Below are 17,876 nucleotides of genomic sequence, written 5' to 3'. Positions count from 1 at the left end.
ATTCTTTCTCTGATTACTGATACTATTTCACTCGGTAGTATGTCATTATTTCTTTTAGTGATCAAAGCGTGTAGCATTAGACCATGGTTTAGTTCACAGGCAGTCTTCATTTTGTAAAAACCTAAAAAAAAAATAAAAATTCAGAATGGGGGGAGAAGACTAGTTCTTTAGGGTCTGCTAGGGAAAGACCATTCGGGTTCCATTTTCGAGAACTATACGAAAACAGACAATCTAACTCTAACAGAAATACATATTATCCTTTAAAGACTTGATTCTCCCCACACTTAGTTAGCTGTGGTGTCGAAATTGTGATTAACTTCGTTGTCGACTTCCATCGGACCATGTATGTAATGTTTAACTCTGTGACCATTAACTTTAAATTCAATCCCATTTGAATTTATTAATTCTATCGTTCCGTATGGGAAAACTCTTTTGACTATGAATGGTCCAGACCATCTTGATTTCAATTTTCCAGGAAATAGCTTGAATCGTGAATTGAAAAGAAGAACTCTGTCTCCTTCTTTAAATTCTTTTGAACTTCTGATTCTTTTATCATGCCATTTCTTCGTTCTTTCTTTATAGATTAACGAATTTTCGTATGCTTCATGTCTTAATTCTTCTAATTCATTTAGTTGACTTAATCGTAGACGTCCGGCTTCATGTAAATCAAGATTACATGTCTTCAAAGCCCAAAATGCTTTGTGTTCAATTTCTACTGGAAGATGACATGCTTTTCCATAAACAAGTCTAAAAGGTGTGGTTCCAATTGGAGTTTTGTAGGCTGTTCTAAAAGCCCAGAGTGCATCCTCCAATTTAATGGACCATTCCTTCGGATTTGATCCTACGGTTTTCTCTAGAATACGTTTTAAAGCTCGGTTGGTATTTTCAACTTGTCCACTTGTTTGTGGATGATATGCGGTGGAGATTTTATGAGTTACTCCATATCTTTTAAGAACTTTCTCAAGTTGATTATTACAGAAATGAGTACCCCGATCACTTATTAAAGCTTTCGGTGTTCCAAACCTTGCAAAAAGACGTTTTAAAAAGTTGACTACAACTCGTGCATCGTTAGTTGGGAAAGCTTGTGCTTCAGCCCATTTAGATACATAATCAATGGCTACGAGTATATATAGATTATTATTAGATTTTGGAAATGGACCCATAAAGTCAATACCCCAAATGTCAAATACTTCACATACTTGGATGACATTTTGTGGCATTTCATCACGTTGACTTATTTTTCCGGCCCTTTGACATGCATCACAGGATTTGCAAAGAAGGTGTGCGTCTTTGTAAATTGTAGGCCAATAGAATCCAGTTTCATAAACTTTTCTTGCTGTTAGTTGAGGCCCATAATGCCCTCCTGTTGGTCCTGTGTGACAACGGTTTAAAATTTTACTAGCTTCATCTCCAAATACACATCGGCGTATTATTCCATCGAGACAACTTTTAAACAGATGTGGATCTTCCCAGAAATAGTGTTTTATATCACTGAAGAATTTCTTTCGTCTTTGGTACGATAATCCTTTTTCAAGAAATCCACAAACTAAGTAGTTTGCATAGTCTGCAAACCATGGGATTTCTTTATAATCTATCTTCAATAGATATTCATCAGGAAAGTTGTCTTGTATGGCTGATTCATTTAGAACTTCTAATTCGGGATTTTCAAGACGAGAAAGATGATCAGCGGCGAGATTTTCTGCTCCTCTTTTATCTCGGATTTCAATATCAAACTCTTGTAAGAGTAAGATCCAACGGATTAATCTTGGTTTAGCATCTTGTTTTGAAAATAGGTATCTAAGAGCAGAATGGTCGGTATAGACCACCGTTTTTGCTAGAACGAGATATGAACGAAATTTGTCAAAAGCAAAGACAATAGCAAGGAGTTCTTTTTCAGTAGTTGTATAGTTCGTTTAGCAATTACATCTATTTTAGCTCTATCCACTTCAATTCCTTCTTTTGAAATTTTATGTCCAAGAACGATGCCTTCTTTAACCATGAAATGGCATTTCTCCCAATTAAGTACTAGATTTGATTGTTCGCATCTAATTAGCATTCGTTCCAGATTAACTAGACATGATTTAAATGTATCACCGAAGACTGAAAAGTCATCCATGAATACTTCCATGCATTCTTCTATCATGTCGTGAAAAATCGCCATCATGCACCTTTGAAAGGTTGCAGGGGCGTTGCAAAGTCCAAATGGCATGCGTTTGTAAGCAAAAGTACCATAAGGGCACGTGAATGTGGTTTTCTCTTGATCCTCGGGTGCTATTGGAATTTGAAAATATCCGGAAAATCCATCTAGAAAACAATAGTAACTATTTCTGGCTAATCTTTCCAACATTTGATCTATGAAAGGTAAGGGAAAGTGATCTTTTCTGGTGGCGTCATTTAATTTTCTATAATCAATACATACACGCCATCCTGTTACAGTCCTAGTAGGAATAAGCTCATTTTTCTCATTTGTAATGACAGTCATGCCACCCTTCTTAGGCACGCATTGAACTGGGCTTACCCATGGACTATCAGAAATTGGATATATCAAACCTGCATCTAGCAGTTTAATAATCTCTTTCTTAACTACATCTTGCATATTAGGATTTAGTCTTCGTTGGCGTTGCACATACGTTTTATGACCTTCTTCCATAAGGATTTTATGTGTGCAATACGAAGGACTTATTCCTTTAATATCATGAATCTTCCATGCAATGGCTGGTTTATGAGCTTTTAACACAGAAATGAGTTATGATTTCTCATTTTCAGTAAGAGAAGACGATATTATTACAGGTAATTCAGATTCACCATGTAAATAAGCGTATTCCAAATGGTTTGGAAGTGGCTTTAACTCTAATTTCGGAGGTTCTTCTATCGATGATTTATATCGATATCTGTCTTCTTCTTTTAGCATTTGAATTTCTTCTGTTGTTGGTTCATATCCATTAGCTATAAGTGTAGCTAACATTTCAGCTTCATCAATTGGTTCATTACCTTCTCCTAACGAACATTCTCCTGTTCCTTGTAATTCTGGAAATTCTTCTAATAATTCTGCATGTGCATCTATAGTTTGAATATAATAACATGTATCATCTGCAGATTGTGGTTGTTGCATTGCTCTATCAACTGAAAAGGTAACACTCTCATCCTCTATACTTAGGGTCAGTTTCTTACCGAACACGTCTATCATTGCTTTAGCCGTGTTTAAGAATGGTCTTCCTAATATGAGAGGAACTTGAGAATCTTCTTCCATGTCCAAAACAACAAAATCTACTGGAAATACTAAAGTACCAACTTTAACTAGCATGTTCTCCATTATCCCTCTAGGATATTTTATTGATCTATCGGCTAGTTGTATGCTTATTCTTGTTGGTTTCAATTCTCCAAGGTCTAGTTTAGCGTATAGTGAATACGGCATTAGATTTATACTAGCACCTAAGTCTGCCAATGCTTCTATTGAACTAAGACTACCCAGAAAACATGGAATTGTGAAACTTCCTGGATCAGATAGTTTTTCTGGTATCTTATTCAACAGCACTGCTGAACAATTAGCATTCATAGTAACAGCCGAGAGTTCTTCCATTTTCTTTCTATTTGAGATTAGATCTTTCAAGAATTTAGCATATCTTGGCATTCCTGAAATCACATCAATGAAAGGAAGATTTACATTTATCTGTTTAAACATATCCAAAAATTTGGATTGCTCGGCTTCAAGTTTTTCTTTCTTCATTTTACTCGGGTAAGGAAGTGGTGGTTGGTATGGTTTAACATAAGGTTTATCCTTAACTGTGTTATTTTCATTAACCTTTTCAACTACCGGTTCTTTTTCCTTATCTTGATCAGGTTGTGGTTCTTGTGGAGTAGGAATAGTTTCATCAGAGGTTACAGGTATTTCAGGTGGTTTAAGTGTTGTACCACTTCTTGTGGTAATGGCTTTAGCTGTTTCATTCCTGGGGTTAGCATTTGTATCACTAGGTAGACTTCCCGGTTTTCTTTCACCTATTAACCTTGCTAGGTTACTTACTTCTTGTTCCAGATTTTGAATAGAAGCTTGTTGATTTCTAAATGTTTGAGCATTTTGTTCATTTGTTTGTTTTTGAGATGTGAAAAACTGTGTTTGAGTTTCAACTAGCTTCGTCATCATATCTTCTAAATTCGACTTTTTATCATCGGTTTGTTGTGGTGGTTTGTTTTGAAAATTAGGTCTTTGCTGATTATAAGTATTATTGGATACTTGTTGATTGCTAGGACCTTGTTGGTTGTTGTATGGAATATTTCGGTTATAATTTTGGTTTTGATTGTAAATCGGTCTTGGCGGTTGATAATTATTCTGATAATTATTTCCAGGCCTTTGGTTTATGTATGAAATATTCTCTCTTTGTTCCATTGTTAATTCAATACTGAGACAATCTTTTGTCAAATGTGGTCCTCCACACTGCTCACAACTAATTCGTATTGAGTGAATATCCTTAGTCATCTTTTCCATTTGTCTCTCCACAGCATCTATCTTTGCGGAAATGGAATCTAAGTCATGGCTAGAATCGGCTCTAGCTGCTTTAGATGATCTAACGATATCTTTTTCTTGGTGCCACTCATGTGAGTGGGAAGCAGTGTTATCAATAATTTTGTAAGCATCAGTTTCGGTTTTCTTCATAATAGAACCACCAGCTGTTATATCTATGTCTTTCCTTGTAGTGATGTCGCATCCTTGGTAGAATATTTGTACTATTTGACAGGTGTCTAAACCATGTTGCGGACATCCTCTTAACAACTTTCCATATCTTGTCCACGCCTCATATAGAGTTTCATTTGGTTTCTGTGTAAACGTAACAATTTCTGCTTGAAGTCTTATGGCTTTAGATGCAGGAAAGAATTGTTTAAGAAATTTGTCAACTAAAACGTCCCATGTATCAATCGCCCCTTCAGGTAACGATTCCAACCAATCTTTGGCTTCTCCCTTTAAAGTCCAGGGAAATAACATGAGATATATCTGTTCATCCTCCACTTCTCGTATTTTAAATAGTGTGCAGATCCTATTAAAGGTACGTAGATGTTCATTTGGATCTTCCTTCGGCGCACCACTAAATTGGCATTGATTAGTCACCATGTGTAGAATTTGTCCTTTGATTTCATAATCTGGCGCATTAATATCTGGATGAGTAATTGCGTGACCTTGACCAGTGCGTTTAGCTCTCATTCGGTCTTCCATACTTAAAGGTTCCAGATTCTCCATAATTGAATTTGTTGAATCGGTATCACTAGATGATTCTGATTTAATGGTTCGTTCCTCAACAATCTCTGTTTGAATGATTAGTGGTTCCGGAGGAAGGTTTAATGGTTCAGGATCTACGAACCGTTCCTGAATATTTTTCGGATTCTCAATTGTGAGGTCGGGTTCAAAAAATGGATTATCGGAAATTTGAACTGAAGTACTTGGTCGACTGGATGACGATTCTAAAGAAAAATCAACGGCGGTTATATTTGCTAAATGTCTTGATCTAGTTACAGGTGGTGAACGTACAAAAGGTGATGAACGTCTTGCTCGGTGCATTCACTGAATATCCTATTAGTTTTTAAAAAGGAAAGAAAAATTATAATAAGTTATCCAATCAATAGACTTTTCTGATTTTGCCCACGTTTCGAATAGCCAAAAGATGCAGCAGAGGGGCAGGATTTGTTTGGTCTCAATATAATTGAGGACTGTTTGGCTCCAATAACCCGGTCCACGTACAAATTCAACTATTACTACGAACCAGAAAATTTTGATGTCTATTAATTTAACCACTTAAAATAAATTTTTGTAATTTTAAGAAATTTAGATAAGAAGTAGAAAAAATTCTAAGTCCTAAAAACTAGAATGGCGAGAAATAAGAGAGAAAAAGAGTTCGTCGCAAAAGGTCGAAAAAGAAAAATGGTTGAAAAAAATAAAAGGTGACGGAAAAATAAAAGAAACTTATAAAAACTTAAAAATACTTGACTAACCTAACCTTATTACTACAACTAACTTAAAATTATAATCGCAAATTGAAATTACTAATTGGAATGATAATTGATACATAGTAAAAGCTCTAAAAATATTAAAGCTTACAGGAAAAACTAAATCCCAAATGGAAATAACTTAAAAAGAAACTAAAACTTAAAAAGGCGTCGCAAAATTCTAAAGCACCTAAATCTTAGTCTAAAGAAAAAGCACTTAAGGAATTCTACGGCAAAGCCTAAAAATCTAGGAGTAAAAATAACTATATCAAAAACTAAGTTTAAAATTAAATATGAGCTAAAAATACAAAAGTTATGCTACAACGATTAAAAAGGGACAAAATATAAAAATATATAAAAAGTTGTAAAAAGTACAATTTTTATAAAAATATTATTTTTATATTTTTTTATTTAATAAAACTACTAATTTTACAATTTAATAAAACTAATTAATACTAAATACATAAATTAAATAAAAAGTAAAAGTAAAAATAAAACTAATAATAATAATAATAATAATAATTAGGGTTTAATAATAATTAATTAATAATTACCGTAATAAATGCAGGATTAGGGTTTCTGTTCGTGTGTCAGGTACCCTCCGCGAGTCGCGGTATTTATTGCATCAAAACCCGCGAGTCGCGGGGTTCCAGAATTCAGCTGACAGGTTTGAATATTCGACGCGTTTTTTCTTTATTTATTTTTTTTTTTATTTTCTGTTTTCTGTTTTTTCTATATATAAAAGATATTTAATAAAACTTATATTTTTATAAATTAAAATAAAAATAAAGAAACTTATAAAACTTAAATATTTAACAAAATCTTAAAAATACTTATATTTTTGTTTTTCTTTTTATATTTTCGAATATTTAAAACGTATTTTTACAAAAACGAATTTTAATAAAAGTTAATTAAAATTTTTATTTTTTTTTATATTAGCGTTGCGCTTCCGGCTTTTAAGATAACTCCCCGGCAGCGGCGCCAAAAATACTTGATGTTTTAGCAGAGGGGTACACGAAATAGTTTATATTTTACTAGGAAAAACTATTAAATACGATACAATTTTACACAAGATATTTATTTATTTATAGAATGGATATACTTAAACCTTGCTACAACACTTATAGGCAGTGTACCTAATCGTACAGTAGTGTAGTTTTTAGTAAGTCCGGTTCGTTCCACAGGGAATCTTTTTTAAACAAAGCTCAACACTATATTAGTTTACTTTTATAAAAATACAAACATATATATAAGTAATATTATTATTATAAAGGGGGGTTTTTACCGTTTAATGACCGGTTTGTCAATTTTAAAACTTTAGTCGCAGTTAAAACCTAATGTAAAATATTAAATAAATAAAAGACTTAATTTAAAGCGTAAAATAAATAACGATAATGAAATTGCAATAAAAGTGCGATAAAATAAAATTGCGATAATTAAAAAGTACGATAATTAAAAGTGCGATTAAATACAATAACAATAAAAATGCGATAATTAGAAGTGCAATTAAATATAAAATAAAGGAAATTAAATATGAAATAAAAGAATTATGCTTATTTAAACTTCCGTAATCATGATGTTTGACGTGTTGATTTTAGTTTTATGCCCATGGGTTAATTGTCCTTTGTCCTGGATTATTTAATCTGTCCGTCTGGTTTTTGTCCATAACAGTCCATCAGTCATAAATATAAAGTGCGAGTGTCCTCGTCAAATTATTATTATACCTGAAGTAAAATATTCCAACTAATTGGGGATTCGAATTGTAACAAGGTTTTAATACTTTGTTTAATGAATACACCAGGTTATCGACTGCGTGTAAACCAAGGTTTTACTACTTTGTTAACAATTACACCAATTACCCTTGAATGTAATTTCACCCCTGTTTTAATTATTCTAGTGGCTATTAATCCATTCCCGTGTCCGGTTAAATGAACGATTATTCGTACATATAAATACCCCGCCCATCGTGTCCGATCGAGTGTATATGGTAATTTATAGGGATGCCCAATTGTAAATCTTTATATTAACATTAACAAACTATCATTTAGTTAAACAAATATAAAGCCCATTAATAGCCCATAGTCTAATTTCCACAAGTGTCGTTCTTTTGTCCAAACCCCAATTATGGTACAAAGCCCAATTACCCAATTTTAGTAATTAGCCCAACATCATGATTACTTCGTTTTAAATAAGCATAATAATAACTTAGCTACGAGACATTAATATAAAAAGGTTGAACATAACTTACAATGATTAAAAATAGCGTAGCGTTACACGGACAGAATTTCGACTTACACCCTTACAACATTCGCTAACATACCCTTATTATTAGAATTATAATTAAAATTAAAATATAAATTATAAATATAAATATAAATTTTACGTATGATAAGAGAAGAAAAAGATTATGAATTGCGATCAGAATTCGGTTGCTTTTATAGGAAAAGTCGAATTTTGGGGCTCCGCGACTCGCGGTGAAAACCTCTTCAAACTCCGCGAGTCGCGGAGGTTACTTTTACAGCTCAGAGGAGTTTGGCTCTTTGTTTACCGACGGTTTATAATATATATATAATATATATATAATTAATATAATTAATTATATATTATATTATATTTATATGCATAGTTAACTTGTAATTTTTAGTCCGTTGCGTCGAGCGTTAAGAGTTGACTCTGGTCCCGGTTCCGGATTTTCGAACGTCCTTGCGTACAATTTTATATTTTGTACTTTGCGTTTTGAATCTTGTACTCTTGTGATTTCGAGACGTTTCTTATCAATAATTGGAACCTCTTTGATTGTCTTTTGTTCTTTTGAGCTTTTTGGTCGTTTGCGTCTTCAATTCGTCGAATCTGTCTTTTGTCTTCACCTTTTATTATTTAAACGAATATCACTTGTAAATAGAACAATTGCAACTAAAAGCTTGTCTTTCTTGAGGAATAATGCTATGAAATATATGTTCGTTTTTAGCATTATCAATTATATAACTAACACATTTAAACTGGTTTGATTACTATTACATGTTAATTAGAGATGTTAATATATATACAAATGATATAGGTTCGTGAATCCGAGGCCAACCCTGCATTGTTCAGTATCGTCGTATGAATATTTTTACTACAAAATATTGTAGAGTGAGTTTCATTTGCTCCCTTTTTAAATGCTTTTGCTATATATATTTTTAGGACTGAGAATACATGCGCTTTTATAAATATTTTATGAAATAGACACAAGTAATCGAAACTACATTATATGGTTGAATGATCGAAGCCGAATATGCCCCTTTTGCTTGGTAACCTAAGAATTAGTAAACCGATCTACTAATTGACGCGAATCCTAAAGATAAATCTATTGGGCCTAACGAACCCCATCCATTGGAGCGGATGCTTTAGTACTTCGATGTTGTTTTATCATGTCCGAAGGATTTCCAGGAATGATAGGGGATATTCTTATATGCATCTTGTTAATGTCGGTTACCAGGTGTTCAATCCATATGAATGATTTTTGTCTCTATGCATGGGACGTATATTTATGAGAACCGGAAATGAAATTCTTGTGGTCTATTAAAATGATGGAAATGATTATTTATGTTAAACTAATGAACTCACCAACCTTTTAGTTGACACTTTAAAGCATGTTTATTCTCGGGTACGAAAGAAATCTTCCGCTGTGCATTTGCTCATTCTAGAAATAATACTTGGAGTCATTCATGGCATATTTCAAAAGACGTTGCATTCGAGTCGTTGAGTTCATCAAGGTTATTATTAAGTCAATTATAGTTGGATATATTATGAAATGGTATGCATGCTGTCAACTTTCATTGTAAAGAAAGATTGTCTTTTAAAAATCGAATGCAATGTTTGTAAAATGTATCATATAGAGGTCATGTACCTCGCGATGTAACCAAATGTAATGTATTCGTCCAGATGGATTAGGATGGGTCCTTTCATAAATGTTATGAATTATCCTCTAAGAAGTTAATAATATCGTGTCACGTCATCTTCGATGAAACTCAATTCCCTTTTGCCAAAATACACAAACCTTCTCCATCTGATTATCGCTCCCTTACTGATAACATACATCCTTATTACCTGTTCTTTCCAGACACAAATATGTCCACACCTTACTCTTCTAATCCTTCTTCTACTATTCCAAACTCAGAAACTACGCCTTATGTCCTAGCTCACTTAACACTCAGTCCCGGCCCACTAACTCTTCGGCAGGCCCAAACAATCCGCCACCCTCTAGCCTACCACATATTGAACCTAACATTACTACTCCATCTTCAAACCAGTCCATTTCAGGTTCAACTCTTGATACTCCCGTACAAAATCAGCCCACATCTATTGGGCCTCAGTCCATCGAGTCGCCATCTGATTCGCAGCCCAATCAAAATTCTTCTACTGATCCTTCCAGTCCTCCTCACTCAGCCAAAAATTCACCTACTCATAATTCCTCTATTCACCATTCTGAGCAAAAATCTACCTCTTCTGATACTTATAATTCTGAGCAACATTCTTCTACTAATAACAATCCAACTCCCACACCAACTCAACCAACTCGAACAATTATTACCAGCAGTATGATCGGTATTCATAAACCAAAGTCCCGTTTAATCGTTCCTCTACTACTACTATATCACCTCTTCCTCACTCACCTAAAGAAGCCCTGTCCGACCCTAATTGGAACATGGCCATGGTAGATGAATACAAAGCCTTAATGGATAATAATACTTGGGTACTTGTACTGCGGACATCTAATATGCATGTTATTCGTAGTATGTGGATTTTCAGGCACAAAATAAAATCCGATGGGACACTTGAAAGATACAAAGCTCGGTTAGTTGGTGATGGTCGTTCGCAAACAGTTGGTATTGATTGTAATGAAACCTTTAGTCCCGTGGTCAAACCGGCTACTATACGCATTGTTCTCTCCATTTCCTTAGCTAAGTCATGGCACATTAATCAACTAGATGTTAAAAATGCGTTTCTTCATGGTTCTTTAAATGAGACAGTCTATATGCATCAACCCTATGGTTTTCGAGACTCCACAAAACCCGATCATGCGTGTCTCTTGAAAAGATCACTTTATGGTTTAAAACAAGCTCCTCATGCTTGGTATCAACGGTTTGTCTCTTTTGCCTCGTCTATTGGTTTCGCACATAGTTCATCGGACCATTCTCTCTTTGATTATAATAATGGTAACGACACTGCTTATTTGTTGCTCTACGTGGATGACATTATTTTAGTCACCTCATCCATTCAGCTTCGTACTACCTTATTACCTTTCTTTGCGAATGAATTCACCATGAAGGATCTCGGGTCTCTCAGCTATTTTCTAGGCATCTCAGTTACTCGCACAGCCGGCGGGTTATTTTTGAATCAAGAGAAATATGCCGAGTCCATTATTAATCGAGCAGGATTGTCTACATGCAACACGGTTAAGACTCCCGTCGATAGTAATGGTAAACTAAGTGGTAACACAGGTCCTGCTTACTCAAATCCTACAGAATTTAGAAGCTTAGCTGGGGCCTTACAATATCTCACATTCACTAGACCCGAAATATCGTATGCAGTACAACAAATATGTCTCCACATGCATGATCCCAAAGTATGTCACATGCAAGCTTTGCATCGTATAATTCGCTATGTTCGTGGCACTATTTCGTACGGGTTGACACTCATGAAATCTCCTTTGACATCACTAGTGTCGTACACCGATGCTGATTGGGGTGGTTGCCCCGATACACGACGATCCACATCCGGATATTGTGTGTTCCCCGGTAATAATCTTGTGTCATGGTCCGCTAAAAGGCCACCCACAGTTTCTCGGTCAAGTGCCGAGGTCGAATATCGCGGAGTAGCAAACGTTGTCTTCGAATCCTGCTGGTTACGAAATCTACTACTGGAGCTTCATTGTCCTCTTTCTAAAGCAACGGTGCTGTTTTGTGACAACGTTAGCGCAATTTTTCTTTCCGGTAATCCCGTTCAACATCAAACGAACAAAACACATCGAAATGGATATTCATTTTGTTCGAGAAAAGGTAGCACGAGGGCAAGTTCGTGTGTTGCATATTCCTACACGTTTTCTGATTGCGGATATTTTTACCAAAGATCTACCTCGGGTCTAATTTGAAGAATTTAGAGACAGCTTGAACGTTCTTCCTATATCCCGCTCAAACTGAGGGGGTGTATTAGCCGTATATTATTGCATACATATTACATATTTAGATTGTATCAATTAGAAGATATTTACCATATATACTTGTACCTAGTCATAGTAAAGTAGATCAAATCCCTGACTATCAGGACAGTTGGTTAGGTCTCCTTGTGTATATATTCGGCTGTTGTATTGTGTAACATCATCGAGATTTATTCAATAACAATTAGTACATGTGTAAGTCTTTAGTTTATTATTACTCGTCTATTACGATTATTGTTTAGTTAATCATTATATTCAGACATTAATATGTATGTGGACTTCGGTTATAGTTTATTTAATTGACTTGTATCTTTACTAAGTTTATTATATAGTTGATCAAATATACGTAAATGTTAGAGTTCCAAGTCATTTGTACAGATGAGTATGTAATTCGTATAGATTACTTTGTCTTATACAGATGATTGACATATCCGTATAGACAAGAAAGATGTCTGTACGGATGAAGATTAGACTCTAAAAATAGAAGTTTACTTGTTTTATTCAACGGTTACTCAATTTTCAAAAAAGCTATTTGTATACATCATGCTCTTTTCGTTCCCAATCATCCAACATCTTTATTGATTGATTAAAAAAATCAAAACTTTTCGTCTTATAGTGTTAATCGAAAGTTTATAAATTTGTTATGTTGGAAACTTATTATTGAGAGTTTTGCGCTCAATATTAATAAAACAACTTATATATTCTTTTAAATCGGTCCTAAAAGCTATACTAGGAATATATTTGAGATGGTTATGAAAAATTTCAATCTGCATTTCATCTCCAAAAACCTTCTTTTTCTCAAAAATGCCTTTTAAATATGGGACGTGTGTAAGGGCACGCCTTACAAAGCCCAATATCCGCACTGATTTTTACCGTTTAAATCATATTTATTTATTTTTACACATTTCTCTACAACTAGAAGCATATATGTTTTTCTTTATATTAATCATTGATTATATAAACTAATTCACACTTACATCATATAAACTAATTCACACTTATAATTGTGTCGTTTTATATTGCGAACATTGCCATTTGGCTAAGTAAATTTGTCTCTTTTAGAATTTGTTATTTTTTTTTAGAATTTGTCATTTTTATGGTTTTCAAGCTATTTTTATAGTAGTCAATGTTTATAAACTTTTACTCTAATAAAATGTATTATTAATTGTCGATTTGCATATTAATTTAATTATAAACTACTTTAAATAGTGCTTAATTTATATAGTGAAATCATATATAGGTGTAAACGATTTTCTTACACAATGAGCTTAAACTTTTGTAAAGCATTCTTTTTAAACTATTAATGTGATATATATGAGATTATATATACTAATGGTTGAATCGAATAATTTTTTTGTAAGGTTCAGTACACATAAAATAGTCTCATGAGAAACATATAGTTTTATAACAATTATTGATATGCATATTGTAAATGTAAACTAGTATTAAAGTAATACTGAAATCATGTATTGTTGTAAACAATTTCCGACAACAACGTGCAATAATCTTTTTGCTCATTTATATCTATTCTTCTTTAGGTCAGTTAACAATAGAATCATAGATTATCCGTATATACTAACTCTTATAAGATGTAACTTCATAGGGTCAAAAAACTAATTTGATTTTTTCTTTCTTTTTGTGTGTGTGTATTTTGTCTTATATGTCTAAGTGCCTAACCTCAAAAGGAAATATGATTTCTTTCGTGTTTTGTCTAATACATTTAGAACCGTCTGTTACCCAATATTAAACAAGCATTTTTTTTCAGTTTGGCACAATTTAACGCTCGTAACGCCTATTACGCGACGTTAAATGAAATGCCATAGGGGCGTTTGTTAAGATCTTAACCATTAAAGTGATATTTTAATGTCCAATAAGAATTTAACACATTATTTATATTTAATTACTTTTGTTTTTTAATCTAACTCTCATTATATTTTATCACATCACTCAAGATCTCAAATTTAAAACTCACCATAACACACCCTTCAGATTTAACATAACACACCCTTCAAGTTTAACTTTGCGACATCAAAGTCATATTTTCTCTCTTTCAAAAAATGTATATTTAACTCCATGTCACTGCTAAAAAGAGTAGGATAACAAATGGTTCAAGTAGAGGTGCATAGAAAATCGGATCCGAATTGAAAATCCCGAACCGGTTATTTTGAAAACCGGATTTTTAAAATTTCGGATCCAGGATCCAATCCGGATCCAAATAGCCGTTATCAACCGGATTAAACCGGAATTTATTCTGATCGGATATAATCCGGATCTAATCCGATCGAGACCGCGATATACCCCTTGCGACTGCGAGATTTTGATCAGTTCAATTTTTTCAAATAAATAGCCGTTTGGTTCCGTTATTTTAGATGTGTTTAGACCATTTTACCCCACAAATAGTGTAGTATAAATAGATGGTGTTGCGTTGGATGAAAACACACCATCGCATTCTATTTAAATCTTTAAATACCCTATATTTCTCTAATTACAGTATAATTACTCTCTAAACTCTACTTAATAATCCTATAATGGATAATTCACAAGCTTCCGTTACCGGTTCCACTTCGGTTGGAACGTCTTCACAACGTTACACCGTAGATGATGTTAAAAGCATTAAAAATACGAGTCGAAAAGGTGACGTTTGGTCAAAATTTGAATTGTGCCTAGTGAAATATGGTAACGAAAGAGCTCGTTGTATACAATGTTCGAAATTCCTAGGTGTTTCGGGTAATAGTACGTTAAGAAAACATCTTGAAAAAAGTTGTAAAGGAAACGAAGTCCCGACACAACAAACACTTCGTCGGGATGGTTCTCTTTTTATATACGATGTCGAAGCTCTTAGGAAAGATTTGTCATGGTTCTTCATTCAATTGTGTCGTCCGAATATGAAACAAATTATCAACAAACTTTGTTTGTTCAAGTTAATGATCCCGAATTTGAAGATTACGAACGAAGGCAAAATGCTTCTCGACATTAAAGCTCAATTGACGACTAAAGTAAAACGGGTGACGGCAATGCTAAAGCTCGGTATACTTTATTCGTAATACGTTTTCAGGTGATGGTATGCCAAAGCTCGAAATGTATTAATATTTGGACATAATACATAGTGATTTATGCGATTTGCATGCTACTCCTACTTTAGGGAACAAGAAATATTTTGTGACGTTATTGATGATGCTTCTAGATTTTGCTATGTTTATTTATTACATACTAAGGATGAAGCATTAGATAAATATAAAATATTTAAAACTGAAGTAGAATTGCAACAAAGGGCTTTGATTAAAAGACTTAGAACGGATAAGGAAGGTGAATACACTGACCAAACTTATTTCCAATTCGTTGGTATTATCCATGAGACCACATATCCTTATATACCACGACAAAATGGTATATCTGAGAGGAAGAATATGGTCCTTAAGGAGATGGTTAATTATATGTTATCCTATTTGGGCTTAAGTGAAGGATTTTGGGGGGAAGCTATGTTAATAACTTGTTATTTGCTTAATAGAGTTCCTAACAAGAAATACAAGATTACACCTTATGAACTTTAAAGCAAAAGGAAACCTAACTTGAATTATTTTCAACTATGTGGTTGTAGGGCTGTTGTAAGACTGCCTGATCCCAAGAAGAGAAGTTTGGGTGAAAGAGGTATAGATTACATATTTATTGGATATGTTGAACATTTCGGGGCATATAGGTTCTATGTTATAGAACCTATTGAGTTTGTTTCAATCTACTTTGTGATTGATTCAAAGGATGCAATCTTTGATGAAAATTGATTTTCATCTATACCTAGGCCAAAGGATATGATTTCAAGTAACAATAGAATCAGTAAGGATTGTAATAATGAAGTCTCTAAAAAGGCTGATGATCAGTTACTTGAGCTTCGAAAAAGCAAAAGAGAAAGGAAACACAAATCATTTTGACCAAATTTTCAATTATTCTTAGTTGAAGATTCCAGGGATGATATTTCTACCCAATATTCGTGTTGCTTCAATGTTGAGGATGATCCAAAAGCATTTGATGAAGCAATGAGTTCTTGAGATGTTGTATTCTGGAAGGAGGCATTAATGATGAGATGAATTCCATCATGGGCAATAACACTTCGGTGTTAATTGATGTACCTCATGATCGCAAACCTTTGGGTTGTAAATGGATCTTCAAAAAGAAGATGAGGGTAGATGGAACTATTGAAAAGTTCAAAGCAAGGTTAGTCATTCAAGGCTTTAGACAAAAGTCTGGAATTGACTATTTTTATACTTATGCTCCAATGGCAAGTATCACTACCATAAGACTACTAATTGCATATTATTTGCAATTCACAATCTGGTTGTTCACCAGATGGATGTGAAGACAACATTTTTGAATGGTGATTTGGATGATGAGGTTTATATCAACCAACCTTAGGGCTTTGTCATGCAAGGTAGTGAAAGCAAGGTGTGCAAACTCGTGAAATCCTTGTATGTAATAAAATAAGCACCGCAATGACATCAAAAGTTTTATGAAGTAGTTTTATCTAGTGGGTTTAAAGTAAACCAGGATGATAAATGTGTTTATAGCAAATTTGATGATTCTGGTAAAGGAGTAATAATATGTCTATATGTTGATGACATGTTAATCTTTGGGACTGGCCAAAGTCAGGTTGATTTAACAAAAGACTTTTTCTCGTCAAAGTTCTCCATGAAAGAGTTGGGGGAGGCTGACGTTTTCCTTGGCATTAGGATCAAACTTGAAAGTAATGAAATTTCGATATCTCAATATCATTATATTGATAATGTGTTGAGAAATTTCAATTGCTTTGATTGTACTCCTGTGAGTACACCTGTGGATCGAAGTGAGAAGCTTATGCCTAATCAAGGTGAAGCTGTTTGATGTATGTCATGACTTGTACAAGGCCGAATATTGCTTTTGCTGTGGGAAAATTGAGTAGATATACTAGTAATCCTAATACTCATCACTAGAAAGCAATTAGGCAGATACTGAAGTATTTGAAGAAAACTATGGACTATGATATATCTTATAGAGGGTTTCCTTCGGTAATAGAAGGATACACTGATGCTAGTTGGATAACCAATGTCGAAGATCATTCTTCAACAAGTGGTTGGGTGTTCTTGCTTAGGGGAGGTGATATTTCATGGGCTTCCAAGAAGCAGACATGTATTACCAACTCAACGACGAAGTCAGAGTTTGTTGCTTTAGCTGCTGCTGATAAAGAGGCAGAATGGATTAGAAACTTGATCCATGAGATACCATTTATGGCCTAAACCTATTGCACCCATGTCTATTCATTGTGATAATGTTGCTACATTGACAAAGACTTATAGCCATATGTAAAATGGGAAGTATGGACACTAAGGTGTCAGACATAGCATGATTCGTGAACTCATCACGACTGAGGTAATTTGTATAGTGTTTGTGAGGTCACAATAGAATTTAGCTGATCACTTGACGAATGGATTGGAAAAAAACTTGGTTGACAAGTCTGTTGTGGGGATGTGTTTACAGTTCACATAAATTTCTGATAATAAGATACCCAATTCCCTTCTGATGAAAATCAGAAGCTGAATTCAATGTGGAAGGCTTATACTTAGAAATTTAGAGTACATAAATATTGTATCATCCCAAGGTAAGGTATGTACTTGGATCTGCTGAAGGTGAGGTTGAAGTATAGCTTCTTAATAGTTCATTTGAAAAAAAATGCAAG

At 33.9% G+C, this 17,876-nt stretch overlaps 1 protein-coding gene across 1 annotated transcript; it reads left to right on the top strand.

Moving 5' to 3' along the window:
• The first annotated feature begins 16,852 nt into the window (after window positions 1-16,852).
• Window positions 16,853-17,436, top strand: LOC139868158 (secreted RxLR effector protein 161-like). The gene is made up of 2 exons (XM_071856492.1): window positions 16,853-17,038; window positions 17,134-17,436. Exons 1-2 carry the CDS (start codon window positions 16,853-16,855, stop codon window positions 17,434-17,436), a joined length of 489 nt encoding a protein of 162 aa, XP_071712593.1.
• The last annotated feature ends 440 nt before the right edge of the window (window positions 17,437-17,876 follow it).

This window comes from Rutidosis leptorrhynchoides, chromosome 9 (genome assembly GCF_046630445.1).
Source record: "Rutidosis leptorrhynchoides isolate AG116_Rl617_1_P2 chromosome 9, CSIRO_AGI_Rlap_v1, whole genome shotgun sequence".
NCBI lineage: Eukaryota > Viridiplantae > Streptophyta > Magnoliopsida > Asterales > Asteraceae > Rutidosis > Rutidosis leptorrhynchoides.
This window is presented reverse-complemented; position numbering and strand designations above follow the sequence as displayed.